The sequence below is a fragment of the Vigna umbellata genome, chromosome 1, assembly GCF_029865625.1.
Source record: "Vigna umbellata cultivar VRB3 chromosome 1, Vumbellata_1.0, whole genome shotgun sequence".
Classification (NCBI taxonomy): domain Eukaryota; kingdom Viridiplantae; phylum Streptophyta; class Magnoliopsida; order Fabales; family Fabaceae; genus Vigna; species Vigna umbellata.
Window position 1 is genome coordinate 98,329,140 of NC_142165.1, and position 24,576 is coordinate 98,353,715.

The 24,576-nt window shown below is 34.0% G+C and overlaps 1 protein-coding gene across 3 annotated transcripts; it reads left to right on the forward strand.

Moving 5' to 3' along the window:
* The first annotated feature begins 1,819 nt into the window (after positions 1-1,819).
* LOC124827105 (ABC transporter A family member 7-like) lies at positions 1,820-24,238 on the forward strand. Of its 3 annotated transcripts, XM_047300105.2 has the most exons (18): positions 1,826-2,016; positions 2,101-2,494; positions 2,569-2,654; positions 3,280-3,421; positions 4,000-4,119; positions 4,192-4,316; positions 5,046-5,204; positions 6,835-6,997; positions 7,073-7,198; positions 7,313-7,396; positions 11,456-11,811; positions 12,771-12,971; positions 13,184-13,293; positions 13,387-13,471; positions 23,037-23,165; positions 23,258-23,363; positions 23,502-23,590; positions 23,775-24,238. In XM_047300105.2, the coding sequence occupies exons 1-18, from the start codon at positions 1,945-1,947 to the stop codon at positions 24,072-24,074; spliced, it is 2,847 nt and encodes a 948-aa protein (XP_047156061.1). In that variant the 5' UTR covers positions 1,826-1,944; the 3' UTR covers positions 24,075-24,238. The 3 variants fall into 3 exon arrangements, with proteins under 3 accessions (XP_087961160.1, XP_047156053.1, XP_047156061.1); XM_088105034.1 differs by lacking the exon at positions 23,258-23,363 and having other exon boundaries at positions 1,820-2,016; positions 23,775-23,913; XM_047300097.2 differs by having other exon boundaries at positions 1,824-2,016; positions 6,835-7,198.
* Positions 24,239-24,576: the final 338 nt, after the last annotated feature.

Here is a 24,576-nt window from a genome sequence, read left to right on the forward strand (position 1 = left end):
TTCTAACAAAAAAGTAACCATAATTATCATTTAATGATAATTTTCATAAAAAAAACATAAAAAATTGAAAAATATTTTTAAAATATTTTTATGTTCAATGTTAGATTAAAATGATTTTTTTAATATAACTGTGAAAAATAAATTTTTAATTAATAGTGAGCGTTAAATAAAAATATCAAATTAAAATTATTAAATGATATAACTATGGCAATGTATAATTACTACTATTAAATTCTAATTTATTATTTTATACTAATCTTATTATAAAATTAATATAATCCGTTAACGTGTATATTTTGTTTTCTTAAATGAAAAAAGGATTTTAAAAACTAAAATGAACTTACAATTGTTGATTAAAAATCAATATTTCAGAACTGTAATAAAACTAAATACATATATATTGGAAATGTTAAGATTATGAGTTGATAAACAATTTATATTGAGATACAATTTTTTATATTATCTTTTTAAATTATAAGTTAGATAAAGATGAAAAGGATAGATTGAAAGAGATGAAAAGTCAAATTTCTTTGTTTGGAAAAACTTACCATTGATAACAAATATCTTATGAATGTTATTGCTAAAAAATTGTTCCTGTTCAAGATAACTGTTATAATTTATATATAAAATATATTTAATAACATAATACTATCAAATATTTGCTATTTAGTCAAAGTAATAAATAACAGTTATTGTTGTAATTAATGTTTGCTATTTAATCAAAGTAATAAATAACAAATATTGTTGTAATTAATGTTCACAATAAAATGAGCTATATTTAAAGTATTATATATATATATATACATATATAAAAGATACATATACATATGGATAAACATTAGAAAATAATTAAGTAAAATTGATTTCATTTTATTTGAAATACAAGACTATTCATGGTTTACTTTTGATATGTTTAATGATTCTTACAAAATTGTCTCTGGCTTATTTTATAATAGAGTAAATTTATATTTTATTGCTGAAAAGTTTTTTGTTTACATCTCTATTATACTAAAGTAATAAATGATGTAATTTTAAAAAACATAAAAAAAAATTGTAAGAATGATCAAATATATTAAAAGTACACAAGGAATAGTCTTGTATAATGAAATCAATTTTACGTGTTGATTAATTTATTTTCTAATGTTAAGATAGTTATTATAAAATAAATAAACCTTTTGCTATAATTAATTGATAGTGTCAATTTATTTAATTACATTAATTTTATTTCTATTGTGAAAATTTAATTAACAATAATATATTTCAACCACTTTCAGTTGTTCCCTTAATATCTTGAATAAAAAATCTCATTTAGTTAACATCTTTAGTAAAAAATATTCAAAATTTAAAATGTATACATAAATGAAAACAATTCTTATAAGGTAAGAAAAGTATCTTTTTATAATATGTGATTAAATGAATATTGACGTAATAATTATTAACGTAGTTTTCTTTTATTAAAAGACAAAAATATTTATAACTATTATAATAATTACTAATTTATTTGATAAAATAATTAAAAAATAATTACATAATAAAATAATTTTAATATTATTATATTTCTTTTTTAACTGTTTTGTATTTTATTTTAATATTATTAAAAAATAATATATAATAAACATAAAAAATAAACAATTCAATATATAAACTATCAAATAATAAAATATTAAATATCCAAAATTTAAAAAAAAAATAAAATACAAATTTGAAACTAATTATTAAAAATAATTATTCTAGATTTTAAAATCAAATATAATTAATTATATGTTAAATAGCGCGTTTAGACACTTGTAAACCACGACGATTGAGAAAATATCAAGCGTTCACTGTATATACGTAACGTCTTTTATCTCCCTCCCACAAAGACAGACACTGTCGTGGAATCAGACAGCAACACCAAGAAACAAGCTTCCATTATTCAGTCTCCACTCTTCACACACCAAACTCATGGCAAATTCTACTTCTGCTAGCTTCTTCACTCAAGCAAAAGCGCTTCTTCTCAAGAACATTACCTTCCAGGTTCCATTCGCTTTCCTTTTTTTTTTTTATGTTTATTCTACCGCATGAAATTATGTTGATGTTTGAATTTCTCATCTTTCAAAGAAACGGAATGTGAAAACCAACGTTCGGCTGATTCTGTTCCCGGCGGTGCTATGCGTGTTGCTTTTCGTGCTCCAACTCTTATTCGACACGCAATTGGATAAAAGCAAATTCAAATGCGGCTGCGTGTGTGCCGACAACAGAACCCAAATCTCTCAGTGCCCTAACTCAGAGAAGCGGTGCGGGGTCCAGTATTCCGATTTTTTTCAAGCCGCCATGTGCCCCATTCCCAACCCCGTCGAATGGCCACCGCTCTTGCAACTTCCTGCTCCACCGAACCGGGCCGTGCGAACCGGTTTTCTTCCCTTTTTCGATTTGCCCGATGCATCGTGCAGGAGAACCGACTCGTGTCCTCTTTCTTTGCTCTTCACCGGAGAGAATCACTCCTTTGCGCTGAGTATGGTGTAATAGATCCGTTCACATTGTGTTTCTCGCTCTGTTTCTGATTTTCTTTCGTGATGTTTTTTACAGGCGTATCTGAGAAGATGTTTCGGAGTACCCTGAGTATAAGTGATTTTGGTAGTAATTTCCTTGCTGGTTTGGCCGTGAATGTACTGGTGAGTTTGTTGTATGTTTTTGTCTCTTCAGTTTAGTTTAATAATTCCTATGCGTAGAAAAATACAAAGACTTTTACACTGTCGATGAATCAGAAAACATGCTAGAAGTGACGTTTAAGATAATTGTTGAAAAATCAACAAAGTTTCCACGTGTGGCGGTTTTTATTGATCGATTATATTACCGAATGATGGTAGGGTGATACACATCATAAGGATAAATGATCATGAAAGAATAAATTTTTGTACTTAAAAAAAAGAAATAAAAAATAAAAAAGAATAATGTGAAATGAACGTAAAAAATTTATATATGTCAAAGTATGATTTCTGATATCACAATTGGTGAATTGTGAACTGTCTACACATTAATTTATTTATTTTAAATTTTAGAGATTTACAAACATCATGGTTAGTGTGGAAGGTTTTACTCAGAATACCAATAAGAGCTTTTTTTACATGGTTAAGTGATTAGAAATTTACAAACAAATTTGTTTTGTGATTGAATGGCAGAGTAAACTGGTAGTGTATGTATTGCGTACTGTTTATTCTTAATTTTAGTTTTCCTGCTTTTGCAAGTGTTTTTTTTTTTGGTGTGATATTTGTTGTTGTCAAAATGATGTTGATATAGGGATCTGAATCAAAACCAGAAAGGAACAATTTTATTGAACCTGCTTTCTCTTCGAATCTTCCCATTTATTATTTACAAACAAACTGCACTGGAACAGAGAACTCTGGATTCTCCTTTCCCTCGCCGACAGGAGAAAACAATGGTATGGAAATTGTTTTGTCGATGTACCTTGTGTTAACAGGAAATTAAATCATTAGGATTGCTGTTCATGCCTCATGGCTATTTTTGTAATGTCTATTTGCAATCCATTGTGCCACTCTTGGTGGTTCCCAAGGACTGTGTAGATGTAGGTATCATATTTTCATATGGTTTTGCTAGTTGGTGTATGCTTGACGATGAATGGTTGCAAATGACATATTGTTAGAGAGAATATTTCAAAACTTTTGCACCTCTTTTTTTGGAGGGGTGAGGGGTAGGGTTTTGATTGTTATTTTATTCATGTAGCTATTTGCTTGAACCTAAAATTTCTTCCATGTTTTTGGAAAACTTGGGGAACCATCAAATGGGTGTAATATAAATGTGTAAGGTTCAGTATAAAACAATAAATGCAACCTTCATGATGCATTTGAAACAGTTGCACAATAGTAATAATTATATGGTCAGTTTTGCCAAAATAAATGCACCCATATATACACAATCTTTTTCTCTCCAGACTTGACTAGGGCCTGCATCTGACATGTAGAGTATATTTACTAATTAATTTGTTTTCCCTGAATGTAGAGATTAAATGTGCTCTGGCTAAAAATTTATGGCGTAATAGTTCTACTGATATCAACAGTGAGCTGTACAAAGGTTATCAAAGAGGTAACTCAGAGGGACAAATCAATGAGATCGTTTCAGGTACTTAACTATCATTGTGTTTCAATTCATGCAATTTGTGGAAGACAATAATTATTTTTATTGTTTTGGCAGCTTTTGATTTTCTAAATTCAAATGGTAATAGATATAATGTCGGTATATGGTACAACTCAACCTACCATCAAGACACAGAATATACTGCCAATGCATTGTTGCGGGTTCCTCGCTCTGTAAATCTGGTATATATAATTTCTTTTAATTGTTTCATCCTCTTTGCAGTTACCCTAACCATTGATTCAATATAATGAAAAAGAAAACTCAATATGAGCTTATAAAATAAAAAAAAAACGTCCTACTTGTTAGCTTGTAATGATCTTAAATTTTTTTTATAATAAAATGTTCTTAGAATTCGAACTTAAAATTTAACTCAACGTTGCAAAATCAGTTTTAGAAGGTCAAGTTTTCCCATAATACATTATAAAGCATTACTTAGGTCACGTCTCTAGTCAGTGTTGAACCTCTGCCTGCTGGGAGGCAGTTTTATTGTGGCTTCAACATTTCTCGTCAACTCCTTTATAGGTAGTCCTTTTCAAGACAGTATCACCTACCGTTACTGCAACTATGTTTGCTTTTGAACAATAGTATTAGTTTTAAAAAAAAAACACATTGTTCCATAATTCATTATTGATAGAATACATTTGGAAAGGAACTACATACTTCCTATAGAAGAAAAACTTGCTTAACGGTTACAATTTTTTTAAAAGGCATGATTTGAATAGAGGAAGGGGAACTATGTTCATGATGCACTGGCTGTATTTGTATTGAAAATTTCAAAACTAATTTTGTCAGTAAATATTATTGATCTAACATAATGATGGTAATTTCCTGAAGTACACATTTTTTCATTTCTTATTTTAGTATATTTGGTCTCTGACAGGTTATAGGAATCTGACAATATATGCATGCAGATTTCCAATTCCTACCTGCAGTTTCTGCTTGGACCCGGAACCAAAATAATTTTTGAGTTTGTAAAGGAAATGCCAAAACCTGAGACCATTTTTAGGCTTGACATATCTTCTATCGTGGGCCCTCTGTTCTTTACATGGGTCATCTTGCAACTTTTTCCTGTAAGTGAAGATATATCTATACACATGGGCTATGAATTGAGTTGTCTATAACAACTAAGAGAAGTTAACACCAATATGAGTATGATACCACATTTATTGCATAAATAGTTGCTGTTGGTTAACTTTGACTTTTGAAATATGATATACAATTTAGGTGCGGAAAGAAAACCAAATTGAGGGAGGAAGATGAAAGGAACAAAGACCAAGAGTCGTGCATTACACTTCTGTTATTATCACTCAATCTCATTTTATATTTAGTCTGTCTAAAATACAATAATACTACCTTATTTGTAGGCTGGTACCCAATAGCGTTACAATCTAACTAGTTGACTAACTAACTAACATCTTATTTATATTTTCATATCAATACCTCTCCCGAAAAGAAGACCGTGCCCTAAAGGGTCTTGCATTTCAAACAGAGGGGATGACTGTTGAAATTTGAATAGAAGAACCCATGTCGCCTCCTCATTAGGTACACTGTGCCACTGAACCAAAATTATTGTGATATGACCTCCTATGCATGTTTTGTTGAGATCTTTTCTGGAAATATAGTACTAGGTGTGGTTGGCAATCAATGGGAGGCTGCTTGTAATATTAAATGTTGAGTGGGTTAGAGACTTTTTAGGATGCTGTAACTAGTAGGTAGTTGTACCTATGTTTTTTGAAATTCTATAGGTTCTAGGAGCAAGTTTATGAAAGCTTCTTGCTGGAAGCTTGGAAAACACCCACTCGCCCATATGAAATTCCGTATTGGACCTTGAAAAACATGATGTAATTGATGTTTATGAACTCTCACACTGCTTTCCTTGCTACTAATATTATGTAGTGAATCTACCACCAAATTCATTGGGATATTGGGAATATGCATTGGTGGTTTTTTCCAATACATGAGCTCCCGAAGGCTGCTGGTAAGAGGAAGATAATTTCTCCTCTCTCTTATTTTTGCAAGCAAAGTGACACAAAGTGATGTCATTTTCAACTAAACTAGAAAAACCAGCTGAACTTGCCAACTTAGTTTACCTTCTAAGCAAGTTCGAAGTTAATCTTTTTAATTAAAACCACAATCAAAATTATGTTATCCACAAAATGCATATAATTATGGATAATCTTATGTATGACTCCAATAATTACGTCCAAAACTAAATTAAACTAGATTCAAGGCTAATGCTTGATGTGAACTTTATCCTTACAGGAAAATCCCTTAGTTTTGCTTACCAGTGTTCTTACACCAATAGTTACCCCCATTGTATATGTCTTGTATGGTTTGAATATAAGTAATGCAATCAATCACCTTAGAGCCTTTTTGCGGTATTTCTCCTAGTAATTAATCATACGCCTTTCCCACATCAATATAAACCATATGTAATTCCTTTTCTTTGCTTTAATACCTTTACATCAACCCTGGTAAAAGATACATGCTTTATGTTGAAAATTTCTTATCTGTAGTCCTAGATCTTTTCATCTAGAATACATTTAAATGTTCAATTTAATAAGCTCTTTATGTTTGTGTAGGTTATTTTGACATCACTAGTATATGAGAAGCAACAAAATTTCTTATCTGTAGTCCTAGATCTATTAATCTATAATACATTCAAATGTTCAATTTAATAAGCTCTTTATGTTTGTGTAGGTTATTTTGACATCACTAGTATATGAGAAGCAACAAAAATTAAGAATCATGATGAAAATGCATGGTCTTGGTGATAGGCCATATTGGATGATTTCATATGGTTATTTTCTTGTCACATCAGTAATTTACATGTTGTGCTTTGTGATATTTGGCTCACTCTTAGGTAAGAATATAACTATTGAATTTATTTCTCTTCGGATTTACCCATTTTCTTTAATGCTTTTGACTTTATTCTCAGGATTAAAAATCTTCACAGCCAATGACTACAGCATCCAATTTGTATTTTATTTTATCTATATAAACTTGCAAATTGCGCTAGCATTTTTGGTGGCTACCATGTTTTCAAATGTCAAGACTGCAACAGGTTTCATGATAACTACTTTTATCAGTTTATGTCATTCATTAAAATGGGTGCATTACTAATTTCTTTTCCTAGATCTAATTAGTAATGACCAACTTGTGTTCTTGATAATTGCAGTAACTGCATATATAGGTGTCTTTGGAACCGGGTTATTAGGTGGCTTTCTTTTCAAATTCTTTGTTCAAAATATATCATTTCCAAGTAAGTTATTGGTCCGTGATCATATCCATTTTGGGTTATTCTATTGGCTTTCATACATAATTTTATGTGATTGTTGGCAATTTTTTATATTAGAAATGAGGATTCTAAGTTATTTGTCATCCGAACTATGTTGGCACCACAGACAACATCATCCATATGCAACACCCCTAACCCTATAGAAGTGTAAATCAAATCCATCATTGAAAAACTCAAGACAAATAAAGTTGGGACACTATCCCACCAATTATAACCTTGGGATCTAGTGTCAAACTTTGCAAGTTTACGGTACATTGATCACCCTCTCTAATAAGCGAAAAATAAATACACATAATATTACTATTTACAAAACAATTCAATCATCCATTACATATGTTACCAACTAGAGATTTGGTTAAATAATAACATAAAAGTGGATGCAAATATAAGCCCATTTTGTAGGGTAGGTATTAGAGTTTATCCCAATAAGGTTTGTTGGGTCCATTGTACACTCATTATTGGGTTACTACTAGACCATCCACAAATGTCTATTCTCATGCTCAAGATATCCGGTCCTTGGCATGAGATGCTGTGTTGGAGATTTCACATGGACTAAAGTTGTGACTAAATTATAATATATAAGTGGGTACAAACGTAATCTCTTTAGTCAATTTTGTATGGTTGAGTTAAGCTTAAATTCTACTTTTTGAAAATAAAGATATGAAAGAATAATAGAAGTATTGGACTTGAGTTTGAATAACAAGTAGAGAGTCACTCTCAATCCAAAGTTTAGTTCATCCTCTAAAAGTTTGAATTCCAAAGCTAAAATCACAACCATCACCTCTACATATAGAACATTATGAACACCACAGTATAAAGAGAAACATTTCACATTGAAAGCATGATGATTTCTAATAGTATCCCCTACCGTAGATACACTAGAAGAACCTTTAGTTGCCCAAGTATTACATTTAAACCAATGAGAATGAGGAGGAAGGAAAAGAAAATAGGAACACAGGATGCAACTTTCCTAGGATATATGTTTGCCCCAAAACTTTTATGAATAATGAGCTCTTACACATTAGATTTCCTACACCAATATACCAATTTCCAGTCTGATTGACCTCAACATAAATCTTGTGTTTAATTCTGATATAGGATAGCGTAAGATCATCAAAATAGATCTCGTTCCTAGTTGTCCATATAACTTTCATAACACCAAACAAAGAAGCCCATATAATGTTAGCAAATCACACTTTTTGTGTATAAAACTGATTTACTTCAAGTGTATTATCTCATGTCAACTGAACATTGCAATTTATAGGACAAACATTTGGCTTTTCATCTCCAAGCCATAATGTCTCCAATTATTACAAAACACAACACTTTAATGACCATTAATACCATGACATAACACACTAACCTCCTGGCTTTTGCTCTCCTATAACATTAGAACATTACTGCTCATAATAATTGTCAAATAACTCCTAAATTTAAGTTTATCTTAACAAAACTCCCCCATAATTTTTTGCCAAGCTTCACTAGGGTGGAAACTGAGTTACATTTTGTCATTTTGAACTTCTTTAAAATCTCCTCGACATACCTTTCCTAGGACACGATGCCGTCCTTCCCTTGACCGACCTCCAAACCGAGAAAATATTTCATGAGACCCTGATCATCTCAAATTCCTTTTTTATCACTTCTTTGATATCTTCAACTTTAAGTCATAAAGCGCCTTCTTCAATCTCAACACTTTCTTATCTTCTCTTCTTCACATGTAGTCGAGTGATTGTTCAATATATACCTCCTGTTCTAGAACTATTTTGAGAAAGGTCAACCTCACATCCATCTGTAGAATCGTCCATTTGTGTTGGACTGTTAAGGAGATCAATAGCCAAATTGTTTCCATCCTTGTCACTGGGGTGAATGCCTTGTCATAGTCAATTCCTTTGTCAATTCCCTTCTTCTGCTTGTAATCCTTCACTAGAGCCGAGCTTTATATCACCCAACTTCAACATTGATTTTTCTTTTATACACCCATTTTATGCCAATGGGCCGAGCTCCTTTCAGCAAACTTGTAAGCTCCCATGTATTGTTGTCTTCAATTGCTCCGATCTCTTCATCCATTGCCTTTTGCCACTTCTCGTCCTGCACGGGTTCTTCAAAACTCAAGTCTTCAGCACCTGCCATAAGACATTGATAGGACCTTAAGGGTCTATTAAAGGAGGAAGGGAATTAAAAACAAGACATGAAGGTTAGGAAGAGGGAAAGTTAGTTAGGCAGTTGGGGCAGGTGTGTTTGGGTTTAAATGTTAGTTATATAAGGGGGGAGAGTGTCTCGAGGAAGACACGTTTTGTTGTTAATTGTTAGACAGGAATATTACATCCTGTGTGAAGGAAGAATTGCTTCCTTGGATGCTATCAAACAATCTCTTTGTATCTCAAATATCAATACAGTTTACTTTTGTGAGTTGTGTGCATGTTGTGTGCTAATCCAAGGGTATCTTGGGTTTCTTGCTGCCAAGAAACCTATCAGACATGCAACATGCTCTTCGTCAGTGGAGTTGTATATGTCTTGTAAACTTTGTGTTCTATCATCTTCCTCATAAGTCTCATGATTTCTCCCAGCAATGGATTTTGGGCTTCCACCACTAGTTTCTAAGCTCCCTCTTCTAGTTTCCGAGCTTCTAGTAGAAATCTCCTCCAAGTTGTTCCACTTCCATTTGCCCTCCTCGTCAATTTGAGTATCTTGGCTTACAAGGACCTTTGTTATTATTGGGTTAAACAGGTTGTAAGCTTTTGCTTTTTCATCATACCTAATAAAAACATACTTCTTACTCCTATCTTCAAGTTTTGTCCTGTGTTGAGCTGGAACGTGATCATAAGCCATGCTGTCAAACACTTTAAGGTGAGTCACACACGGTTTCTTTCTACTCCAGGCTTGGTGTCTTCTCGTCTAACTTAGCATGTGGGCACCTATTTTGTGCATTGATGGCACACTGTATTGCTTCTGCCCAGAACTCAAATCTACTCAAAACGGAGGCAAATAGGTAGCCACAGTCCCTCAGAAACAAACTCACGGATTCCTGACAACTCTATTAGTGGCAGAGTTGATGAGTGTGTGTCATCAAAATTAGGTGTGTGGGTTACATGTGCCCGTACCGGTGGCAGTGCATGGTGGCTCCTTTATCAAGATTGTTGTCGATGTTATGATCATCTATATGTGACTACAATGGCATATGGTTGTTTCTTTGTTTGCAAGCAGAAGCTCTACTACCAACTCAAACTACATAGGAAAACTAGAAAATATTTTACTAATAACAATCATACAAATTACATTTTTTAGATTCTCCAACAATCAATCTTTCTAAAATTAAGAAACAAAATATGGTAAAATAAATAGGAAGATACTAAATTATTTTATGTTAAAACGAAGATCTTGAAGATACTTTTATCCTAATAAAATGTTATTTACAACATTTCCTTAGAGTTTGGGTTTTAATCTAACTCAATCCTCAAGCTGGCTATTGAAACATGGGTTGTCCCTTAATATTTTTACTATATCACTAGTAAATTTTGGATCTCCAACACACTCAACGACTAGGCATACAGACTACCAAGTTTAGAAGACTCGGCCTTTTTGGGGTGGTTTGGTGATGGATTGATAACAATTGGTTTGATAGACTCAACTCAACAACAATTATATGAATATCCTTTGATATCATTTTTGAATTGGGATTTGAGGCCAATTTGTCAAAATTTATCTATGAAATGAGGGATGACCTCCACTTATGTATATGTTTTGGTCATATTGCTAGTCAATATGAAATCTCCAATATTTCTTAACAGAATAGTGATCTAACATTTAAAGCTGCATAGATGAATTGGGGGGAAATCTTTGGTTTCAATACCAAATTCAAACAATGTTTTGGTTATCTAGGAGTGGTAAATAATGAATTGAACGGCTACTTGTTATTATAACTTTTAACTAAGATTTCATATTAGTCATGTTTATGAATTGAATATCTACTTGTTGTAAGTTTCTAATATTCTAGCCTAACAATTTTCTATGCTGTTTCTTCAGGAGGGTGGATAATTCTTATGGAGTTGTATCCTGGGTTTGCTTTATACCGTGGGTTATATGAGTTAGCACAATTTTCCGTTCAAGGGAATACCAGGGGGACTGATGGTATGAAGTGGCATAATCTGAGTGAAAGCACTAATGGCATGAAAGCGGTCTTAATTATTATGTTTGCTGAGTGGATTGTGATGCTTTTTGCTGCCTTCTACATTGATCAAGTTTTGACGTTAGGAAGTAGAAAAGGTCCTCTTTTCTTATTGAAAGGATTTCAGAAAAAGTCTCCTTTCCAAAAGCTTGATACCCAAATGCAGGTGTCAAAAGAATTATCTCAAATGGAGAAACCTGATGTCATCCAAGAGGTGAATATTATTTCCTATTAAACAAATTTATAATGTACTTATATTATGAGTTCATCTGGATTATTAAAATGAGTAAACTAAGGTCTATCAAGAGCTGTCTTTCATATATAAGTATTTTAGAAATTGATGTAATTGTGCCACCTCAGCAACAAGTAGTATCATGTTGCACAAACTTGAAAATACTTGAACACTTAAGAGAAGAAAATTGATTCAATTCAATTGATAGTAAACCATTACAAGTGAGTATATATAGAGCTCTATTTCCCTAGAATAATGATTCAATATCTTAATTGCCATAATTAGAACTACAATGTTGATAACATCTCATCCCTCAATAAGATCTTAACTCCAGAAAATATTTCAAAAACTTGTTAACGTTGGTAGAACGTTAATTAGTTGCAGATTCCATAGAGAACCTAACTTTTGTCTCAATTGCAAAGCTTTTCTTTTTCAAAAAAAATTACTGGTGTTGAATTAGAGGATTAAGATGTTGAGGGAGAAAAAGGAGAGAATAGAGACTGAATATGGTAAAATTAATCATAACTTATGACCCACCATGCATGTTTCAATGTGATTGATGTTATATAAAAGGAAAAATATCTAGTTCTATTTACACTAATGGAAGACTTGTAACCGTAATTAAATTAAATGTGGAAACAAATGTTGAGACTAATAATAAGGCATGTGAGTTTGCCTTCATTAGCTTGTATTTGTCTAACCCACATAGTTCTGGTGTTTTTTTTTCTTTTGGGCGTGTGTGGGGGGTGTTGGTGAATAGATTGCACAAGGTCCTATATTTAAACCATGATAATACTATTATGCACACAAAATAAAGATTGTATTTTCACTTAAAGAACTCATGTATCATGTATGTTTTACAAGTTTGGTTGTACTGATGTACTCAATATGTTGAGACTGAGTTGCATACATGAGGTGTTAATTGCTTTCTTCTTTTTCAGAAGGAGAAAGTGGAGGAGCTGCTACTTGAACCAACTATTAATCATGCAATTTTATGTGACGATCTAAGAAAAGTCTATCCAGGGAGGGATGGAAATCCAGATAAATTTGCAGTAAGAGGGTTGTTCCTTTCTGTGCCTCCTGGGGAATGCTTTGGTATGCTTGGTCCCAATGGAGCTGGGAAGACCTCTTTTATCAATATGGTCAGTTGTAATTGTCCAACCGATATGTACATTAGAATTTTCTTGCATTCCCAAAACTTCCTTAAGAATATAAAAGTTTAAAACTACCTTAGGATATGTACACAAGAAAACAAAACAAGTTTAAAACTACCTTACGAATAGACCTATAACGGGCTAAATTCATTATTTTTCTCTTGAAGTCATAAATGTAATGAACTTTGCTGTGTTTGTAGATGATTGGTCTCACAAAACCCACCTCTGGTACGGCATTTGTTCAAGGCTTGGACATAAGAACTCAAATGGGTGGAATATATACTACCATGGGTGTATGTCCACAACATGAGTAAGTTGGAAATTCCTCTATTTTTTCCCTCTAAAGTCAAACTTCTAACAAGTAAAAAAGGTTTTTTGACTTATTTTTTTCTCTATACTGTAGCTTGCTGTGGGACAACTTGACAGGTAGAGAGCACCTACTTTTTTATGGAAGACTTAAAAATCTTAGAGGCTCAGTCCTAAAACAAGTAAGTTAATTTGAGAGAAATCATGTTGTTATTAGTAAGATTATTATTATTATTATTTACGACATGTCAGTTATTAGAGAGCACCAACTTTTTTATGGCAGACTTAAAAGTCTTAGTTTCTCAGTTTTAACGCGAGTAAGTTAATTTGAGAGAAACTAAGCTGTTATAACAATAAGATCATCATTATTATTATTATCATTATTATTATTATTTAGGAATGAAAGGGTACTTAGTTGCACTACACTTATTTATAGTTCCCAAAATGTTAATTATAAGGAGCGAGCTCCTCTAAAGTGCAGCATGTAATTTAGGAGGTATAGTGCACAGATCTTAACCGTATATATCAATGAATGATTCAGATCATGACACCTCATTTAAATTTTCACGTCGCATAGCAGCTCCTCTAAAATGCAGCTTGCACTCTAGGTTGTAAAATGCACAAATCTTAACTATATGTTATAATTAGAGGAAATATCTTCCTAATTAAAGAAGATATCTATAGAATCTTCCTAATTAGGGAAAATAGATGTGTAATCTTCTAAATTATTTTGTTTCCCTATTTTCCTATTTTAGAAGATTAGATTGTTACAACTAGAGCAAAGGAGAATGTAAATGAGATGATTGAGAATAATAAAATCATTCTTAATTTCAACTTGGTGTTAGAGCTCCCGATCTTGGGGGCTCCGTTTCTGCTACAGCAGTAGCCACCGCTGCCGCTGTTCGACTACCGCGGCTGCCGCCGTAGGTGACTGGGGTTGTTGATAGGGCAGAAAGGTGCCCAACTCTAGCGAACCCAACATCGGAAGTCGCTCCGGGAAAGAAGCCTCCATGCGCCGCCACTATTGCTGGCACTTGGGAGATTGTTGATAAGCCAAGAAACAAGAAGGTAATAGGGTGTAGATGGATAAGAAAGATACAAGGTATGCCTCCTGAAGAAAGCATTGTATGGTCTTAAACAATCCCCTAGAGGATGGTTTGGAAGATTTACAAAAGCAATGGTTTCCTTGGGATACAGACAAAGCCATGGAGATCATACTCTATTCATAAAGCACTCTTCTACAGGTTAACTCACCCTATTGCTTGTCTATGTGGATGATATGATTATTGCAGGAGATGATGAAACAGAAAAATTGGCGTTAAAAGATAAATTGGCTACTCAATTTGAAATGAAAGATAAATATGAAAAACTCAAATATTTTCTTGGAATAGAGGTTGCTTACTCCAAGAACGGAATTGTCATCTCCCAAAAGAAATATGTACTGGATCTCCTCAAAGAAACAGGAAAGCTGGGATGTAGAACCTCAACAGTTCCTACAGAACAAAATCACAGAATTGGAAGTGAGGAAAGTGCTCCTGTAGAGAAGGCCCAATATTAGAGATTGGTAGGAAATTTGATCTATCTATCACACACAAGACTAGACATTACTTATGCAGTTAGTGTAGTGAGCCAATTTATGCATGATCCAAGAGAGAGACACATGCAAGCGGTTGACAAAATTCTCCAATACTTGAAGTCAAGTCCAGGAAAGGGGCTATTATTCAAAAGGGAAGACACATTGACTATGAAAATATATATTGATGCTGACTATGCATGTTCTATTACTGACAGAAAATCTACTTCTGGGTATTGTGTGCTTCTTGGAGATAGTCTGGTAACATGGAGAAGCAAAAAGCAAGATAGAGTATCTCATTCTAGTGCAGAAGATGAATTTTGTGCTCTTGCTCAAGGAATGTGTGAAGGACTTTGGATGAAAATCATTTTGAATGATCTTAAAGTCAAGGTGCATAACCCTGTGCAATTACAGTACACAATAATTCTGCCATGAGCATAGCCCATAATCCAGTACAACATGACAGGACCAAACATGTTGAGATTGACAGACATTTCATCAAAGATAATCTAGATAGAGGCTTTATGATTACAACTCATGTTCCTACAAAATTTGAAATAGCAGATATTTTTACAAAAGGGCTCCCTTTGGGTAGATTTCAAGATCTTGTAGGCAAGTTGAGAATAATTGATATTCATTTACCAACTTGAGGGATAGTGTTGTAATTAGAGGAAATATCTTCTTAATTAAAGAAGATATCTATAGAATCTTCCTAATTAGGGAAAATAGACGTGTAATCTTCTACATTATTTTGTTTCCCTATTGATTGTTACAAATAGAGCAAAGGAGAATGTAATTGAGATGATTGAGAATAATAAAATCATTCTTATTTTCAACTCTATATATACTAATGAATGGTTCATATCATAAAATCTAAGTTAGCCACATTCCATATATTTAAATTATCAAGCCTCTACATGAAAATGTTTCTTTTTTTGTTGTTAAATATGTTTTTGATCCCTTAACTTTTAATGAAAATTTGAGTTAGTTCTTTTTCAAAACTTTGGACCAATTTAGTTTTCCATATTTAAAAATATGTAAATTTAGTCCTTTTCACTAAATTTTGTTAAATTTATTTGATGTTTAATATTGAAGTAAAAATGTGTCTAAGGATGTAAATAACTCAAATATTATCATGAAACATATTTGAAATATCAAATAAATTTAACAAAATTTGATTTAAATGACTAAATCCTCACATTTATAAATTTATAAAGTTTGGAGACTAAATTGGGTTAAAGTTTTAAAGAAAGACTAATTCCAATTTTTACTACAAGTTAAGGGACTCAAAAACATATTTAACCCTTTATGTGTGTATGTGTGCGCACTTCTAATTAGTTTTATAAATGGACTGTTTTAGCATAGTCAGAGGCCAGTCCTTGTGCCTATTTGCTTTTAAAAAATTTAAAACGTGGTAGTTTATCTTGTGCAGTATACAAGATAAATGTTTTTCATCTAACTAAAATTTATAATAAGCAAATGTTTTTAATATATGAGGTATATAATAATTAAAATTTATAAGAGCCTTATTAATTGCACAAGGTTTATGGTCAAACAACACTTTATAACTTCTGTAATAATGAAGCTAAACTTAAATTTTGATTAATATCCTGAACATATAAGACAATAGAAATTAAATTAAGGCCTGGATGACTTTTAAATTATTTCTTCACTTTTCATAGCAATATCTACTCCGTTCCCAGTTCTTTAGAAATTATAGATTCATTGAACACTTTCTACAACTTTCAATTATGAGTTATGTGGTCTGTACAATCATTATTTATCAGCCAACCTTTTGTGGATTTATTGGTTGTAAAGCATGAGGTTGCAAATAGTTTTTCCTCTTCTAATGTGTCCTTGACAACCTTAACAAATTTCTTGTTGATGTTGATACTTTGATATCTTTTCCTTGTGTTCCAATTGACCACACTTGTGGTATTTCACCTTTGGCCCATCTTAGTGTTGTAATTAGAGGAAATATCTATAGAATCTTCTCAATTAGAGAAAATATCTGTAGAATCTTTCTAATTAAAGAAAACATGTGTATGATCTTCTAGATTATTTTGTTTCCTTATTTCCCTTTTTAGAAGATTAGATTGTTACAAATAGAGGTAAGGAGAATGTAATTACTATGAATGAAAATAGTAAAATCATTCTCTTTTTCAAGTGTTAGAATGTAATCATCAGTTTCAGATTTGTAGGAAATTAACCATTACATAATCTAGGAAATTAGGATGATTGATTTAATAATTTTTGTTATAATTGATTCTATATTATGGTATAAATACGTACTGTGTGATTTACTGTGGAAAATAAGACTGATTTATTATTCTCAATCATTAAAAAATACATTCTGATACTTTCTATTTGTAATAATTTAATTCTCGTAGGAAAGTAAAATAAAATAAAGATTATATATCTATTTCCTCTAATTAGGAAGAATCTAAAGATATTATCTCAAATTAAAACACTCCCCCTCAAGCTGGATCATACAAGATTGTGTGAACCAAGCTTGGAATAGTCAAACTCAATTGTAGAGAACGTCAATAAACCAAATTGGACAACAATGGACGAGCGAGAACTAGCACCATGAAACTTCAACTTGGACAACAATGGACGAGGGCGAACTAGCACATGAAACTTCAACTTGGACAGCAATGGACAAAGGCGAACTAGCACATGAAACTTCAACTTGGACAGTAATGGAAGAGGGAGATTTCCATCAAAAATGGATGATGACTTGCAGCAGCAAACAACAACAAACTACAAGAACAGATGAAGGGCCTTCAGTGGCGAACAACAACAAACTGTAGGGACTGGATTGCCATCAACAGTGGCGAACAACAACAAAACTTCGAGAACATGATTTCCATGAGTAACATATGGGAGGCCTTCAAAGGCTAACAACCACAAACAAAACTTCAAGAACATGATTTCCATGACTAACATATGGGAGGCCTTCAAAGGCTAACATCCACAAACAAAACTTCAAGAACATGATTTTCATGAGTAACATATGGGAGGCCTTCAAAGGCTAACAACCACAAACCTGTAGGGACTTAACTATCCTAAACAACAACAAACCTTCAGGGACTTAACTGCCCTAAACAACAACAGACCTGCAAGGATTACACTCCCTGCAAAGACACTAAAAGGCTAACAGCCACAAACCTGTAGGGACTTTAACCACCCTGTACAAACCTTAAGGGACTTAATTGCCCTAACAACAACGAATCTTTAGGGACTTAACTGCCCTGAACAACAACAAACCTGCAGGAACTGAACTGCCCTGCAGCGGCTAACAACAACAAACCTGTAGGGACTTAACCACCCTACAACGGCTAAAACTTTTCTTCCCCTCACGACTGAACGACATATGCACGTCAATGACAGAACGTGAAGGTGGAAGAACTGGTGAGAACTGATCCGTACTTAGGGACAAATCTGAAACCCCTAACATCGAAAGAGCCATATCAGCGGGCGGTCTCATAGAACAACTCTCAGTGAGCTGTTACAACAAGGCATTAGAACAACTCTCAGTGAGTTGTTACAACAAGGCATTGGCAAAAACCAAAAGCACCAAAGATTGGGACTTATGATGGGATCAAAAGGCCAAAGACAGGTTGGAGGTCCAAAGTTCTCTGCTGGACTACTCCTAAATGGTGATACTTAACACTGTATCACAAGAAGTACGGACTAAACTCTAGCCCAAGAAGGAAGTTCTCTGCAGGGGTTGGAAAATATTTCCCCTCACGGCAAACAGCCGGCAGCGACAAACTGCAGAGGTTACAACAACTGACTGTCGCGATGGCGACTGACTGCGCTGGCGTCGACTGTGGTTGCAGCGGAACGAAGCACGGTTGCTCGAGAAACAGAACCGAATGGAGAGGTAGAGAACCCTTCGTAATGGAGAGGAAAGAACTGACACGATGGCGTCGAAAGAGGTCTCCCTGTTGAGAGAGCGGGTCATGAAGTATATCTAGCGATTCAGTAGAGTGGCGAGATGATGGCATTAAAGTGACATATCAAAAGGAGTAGATTACGGAGATGGAGGTCCGGTGATACGACTGGCAGCGGCGTGGTGTGATTCCGACATTGGGAGGGTGGCGCGTGACGAACACGCACCCGTGACCAGCCGAAGAAAGGCGGCGCGTGCGGAGGCTTCTGGGTGGTTGATTACCAGGGTTGAGTCGCGCTCCTTGAGGCGCACCTAACCCTTATCTTCGTCGGAGAAAATGACGACGGTGGCGGCGACGACTATCGGACTGATTTGGCGCTCGTGGCGGCGCGTGAATGAGAAGTAGCCATCGGAACTGGCGCGGTTGGTCGTCGCTCGAAGAGACGATCCAGATCCGCATGTCACCAACGAAACTGTGACGGTGGCTGGCGGCGGTGCACAGCGGGATACAGTGAACGAGGATTCTGATTGGAAGTCAGTGAAGATGCCAACTATGGGCATTACTTAAACTACATGTGCAACTACTGGTTTGAGGAATCCCATTCTGAGACAAATTCTAGAAGTATAGCTTATAGCTTATAGCTAGGTCAGATTCAACTCTCTGGAAGTATAGCTTATAGCTAGGTTAGATTGAACTCTTGAAGTATAGCTTATAGCTAGGTCAGATTGAACTCTTGAAGTATAGCTTATAGCTAGGTCAGATTCAACTCTCTGGAAGTATAGCTTATAGCTAGGTCAGATTGAACTCTAGAAGTATAGCTTAGCTAGGCCAGATTCTGGAAGCACAGTTTTGTGTAGCTGTTATCAGAAGGACAGACGTGTTGGTAATGCTAGAGAAAAAGCTAGAATTCTAAGTTAGAACTTGACTAGGGCAATTGGAGCCCATTAAAAACATATGTTAAAGAAGAGACTTTTAGGGGGCCGTCAGCGGCCATGGCAGTCGGCCGCCGACAGATAGCAAAGACAACGGAAGCGGATCAGACAAGCTCTGATACCATGTGGAAAATAAGACTGATTTATTATTCTCAATCATTAAAAAATACATTCTGATACTTTCTATTTGTAGTAATCTAATTCTCCTAAAAAGGAAAATAGGGAAACTAGGAAAGTAAAATAAAGGGAAATAAGGAAACTAGGAAAGTAAAATAAAATAAAGGTTATATATTTATTTCCTCTAATTAGGAAGATTCTAAAGATATTATCTAAAATTACAACATTTACTTTAGACACAACACATTCACAACATATATAAGTGTTGATTGTGTATTATGGTATAAATATATCTTGTTTGGTCTGCGTTAGACACACAATGTGTTCAGAGCATATGCAATTCTATAGCCTCTAACAACACTTGTTATGTGGGTGAATATTTCTCTTGCTATAGGTAGAAGGCAAAAAGACACATGGATAGTTATTTTGGTTGTATATGCTACCTTTTTACTTCTTGACTTGGAAAGCTTTCTCTACATCTCATAAGCGTCCTTTGTTCATGTGCATGTGGTGCATTCAACAACTATTCTAGAGTAATGCTTGAATTTTTCCAACATTTCTATTGTCGGAGTATTTATTTTTTGTTTATGATTCCTTCATTATTTGCATCTCAAATTCTTGGATCTAGTTCAACATTTTTAATCCTTTCATCTTTTCATTTCTATGGTACTCTTGCTTCAAAAACTCTCAATTCTAATTGGATATTTTGAGCAACATTTTTTGATCAACATAGTGGATGATACTGCAGCAGACAAGGTTGCTCTTGCTTTTGACCTTTTTTTTTCCTTCCTCTCTTTCTGAATTTTGATTTGAGCAATCGTAGCCTCAAATAATGAAAGTGCAATTGATGAACCTTTAGGTTTTCTTTTAGAATATTAGGTTTGTGTTTAGGTTTAGGAATTATGGATAGACTCACTCAATCTTGCAAATCCCTCTCAGGATAGCTCTTGATACCAATTTGTTTTGTTTTTATGGTTAGAAAATATATTTATATGGGTAAAAGATGTATTATGTAGAGGAGCTTAAACCCTCTGTTATGTACCTGAGTACATAAACTATCCAAATACAACCTTTCACACACTCTCACACGTAATAGAACAATAAACGAATAACAATGAATGAATGAATCTCTTTTATTGATGGTAATATCTGAATAAACAAGGGTAAACAATAATTGGGAGCATAACCTCCTTCAATTACTTTGAGAGCATAACCTCCCTCACAAGACAATAATGTCTGTCACAAAACTCAATAATCAAAAGCATGTCTTTAACCCTAGACTCTAACTTTATTTATACTAATTATTTTCCGCCCATCTCTTATTAAATATTTCTCTAGAATATATTTAATATAAATATCCCTATATTTAATATAAATATTCCTATATTTAATATTTAATATAAATATCCCTATATTTAATATAAATATCTCTCCGTATATTATCCTAGCATATATCCTTAATTATAAATATCTTATATTGAATATTTTCCTAAATATATATTTATTTACTCTAATTAACTTATACTATATTTATTTACTCTAATTAACTTATACTAAATATTCTCTCTGCTCATATACTTTCCAACCCTTATTATTACCCCTACCTTAGATCGTAACATTACACCCCGCTGCAAAACAACCTTGTCCTCAAGGTTGGAAACGGGGAGCTTGATCTCATGGCTCCTCATCAATTCATGTCTGGAGGTTCGGGTGGTGGTAAAACCTTCTCTAATGTCTTCCATTCTTCGTCCAGCATTCTGGTTACCACTTCTCCTGAATCATAAGCCCTGAGGGAATGGTTTTCATTGTCTTTCAGTACTTCACGTCGCTCTCTTCCTTCTGCCAGTGCACCAAACACTGCAAGCCCCCTGTTCTTTTTGTCAGCCCATCTCTTCACAGACTCCATTGTTCTCTCCAGGGTATTGATTCTTCCATCTGCCCTTCCTTCCAAAGCCTTCATTCTTCCTTCCAATACTAGACCGTTTGGTTCAGGTAGTTTTCTCACGTTTGGTTCTGGCTGTCTCCTCCCGTTCGGCTTGGTAAGTCCTCTCTCTGTAGGTTCCGTCCGTTCTTTCACGTTCGGATCCAGCAGTCTGCTATCGTTCGGCTCTGGCAGTTCGCTCACATTAGGATCCGTTAGTCCACTATCGGTCGGTTCCAGCAGTCCCTTCCCATTTGGAGCTTGGACTTCATGGCGTATTCCACTCAACTCTGCCTTCAACCTCCTTAGGGACAACTCCATGTTCTTTAGTCTGTGCCCCATGCTCTCCAGTTTCCCTTCAATTGCATGCATTCTTCCCTCCATGATGTCTTTCACTCGTCTCTATTAGGATTCGACAGTTTCCTCCCTTGACGATCCGGCAGTTTCCTCCCTTGACGATCCAGCAGTTTCTTCCCTTGACGATTCGGCAGTTTCCTCCCTTGACAATCTGGCAGTTTCCTCCCTTGACGATCCGGCAGGTCGGACCAATTGTTACGTACCTGAGTACGTAAACTATCCAGATACAACCTTTCACACTCTCTCACACGTAATAGAACAATAAACACACGTAATAGAACAATAAACGAATAACAATGGATGAATGAATCTCTTTTATTGATGGTAATATCTGAATAAACAAGGGTAAACAATAATTGGGAGCATAACCTCCTTCAATTACTTTGAGAGCATAACCTCCCTCACAAGACAATAATGTCTGTCACAAAACTCAATAATCAAAAGATGTCTTTAACCCTAGACTCTAACTTTATTTATACTAATTATTTCCCGCCCATCTATTATTAAATATTTCTCTAGAATATATTTAATATAAATATCCCTATATTTAATATTTAATATAAATATTCCTATATTTAATATTTAATATAAATATCCCTATATTTAATATAAATATCTCTCCGTATATTATCCTAGCATATATCCTTAATTATAAATATCTTATATTGAATATTTCCCTAAATATATATTTATTTACTCTAATTAACTTATACTATATTTATTTACTCTAATTAACTTATACTAAATATTCTCTCTGGTCATATACTTTCCAACCCTTATTATTACTCCTACCTTATATCGTAACACCGTCTTTTATTCCTAGACTCTAGGAATGTAGAACAAAAATATAACCGTCTTAATTTTCTAAATTTAAACAATAACCTAATAGCCGTCTCTTTGTCTAAACAAAAGACTTGAGTAAATTTAGCTAAAAATTTATTTCTGCAGGCAGTAGAGGACTCTTTGAAGGATTTAAACCTTTTTCACGGAGGGGTTGCCGATAAACAAGTTGGAAAGTACAGTGGAGGGATGAAGAGGAGGCTTAGTGTTGCAATTTCATTGATTGGGGATCCCAAAGTATGTTTTAGATTTGAATTCATTCTGATAATTTTTCTTTGAAGAAGATTCAAGTCATGTTCCTTAATTCTGTATGTGCAAAATTTGTTAAGATTGTTTACATGGATGAACCAAGTTCCGGATTAGACCCTGCCTCAAGAAAAAGATTATGGAGTGTTGTCAAGCATGCAAAACAGAACCGTGCAATCATTCTCACCAGTACTCTCTCTCTTATGGATTTTGATCTTATATCACATTACTCTGCTTGGTGTATATAGAATGATCAATTTGTTTTTGTCTCACAATAACATGATCCCTCTTCTTATATATTGACAAATATTGGCTTGATGTTCTCAGCACATTCCATGGAAGAGGCAGAGGCCTTATGTGATCGATTGGGCATTTTTGTAAATGGCAGTTTGCAGTGTGTAGGAAATGCAAAAGAGGTAACATTGCTGCTCAAATGATTAGCTGTGTCAATTTTTTTTTTCAAATAAATCTGTTAAATCCATGCAAAAGGAAACCCATAGACTGCACAAGGCATTTTACTATTTGTAGTTGCATACTAGAAAAGGCAGATTTATGTAGACTTTGATTTTTTTTATAACACGTTCTGTTGGTTTCTGATAGCTTAAAGCAAGATATGGAGGAACTTACGTGTTGACAGTGACAACATCTTCAGAGCATGAAAAAGATGTGGAGAACATGGTGCAGAAACTCACCCCAAATGCCAATAAGATATATCATCTCTCGGGTACTCAGAAGTTTGAGCTGCCAAAAGAGGATGTTAGAATATCAGATGTGTTCCAAGCTGTTGATGTTGCAAAGAGAAAGTTCACTGTTTCTGCATGGGGTTTAGTTGACACCACGTTGGAAGATGTATTCATCAAGGTAGCACGTGAGGCTCAAGCTTTTGATACCTTGTCATAATTATCATACAAAATTAACTGCTCAGAACCAAATAAGTCAACAAATTGCTACTCTATATTTAGTTAAGTTTTATAGCATCAAGCCTCGAAATTGTATAGCTGCCTATGAACAATATTTTCTTTCTTTCTTTCTAAATTGATCAATAAAATGAAAAATTGCTTATAGGATCAGGCTTAGGAAAAAAAAGTTAAATTTCGACCAACAAATTTTAATTTCAATGAATCATTTAAAAAAAAAAACTTAATTTTTGTTAGATATATTATATCTTTTATCTTTTAGTTAGTTTGTTATTATTTCTTATTTGTATTTTGGGCTTAACCCATATTTTTTCTATTATAAATAGAGAATCCTATGTGTGTATTTAACACAAGGGAGATTAATCTCATATATAATTTTCACTATATTCAACGTGGTATCAGAGCCAGGTTAGAGCTTATCCTAGCGAGTTTTAAGTGGGCATTCTATTCTTCTATTCTATCCGCTATCGGGCCATTATTGGACC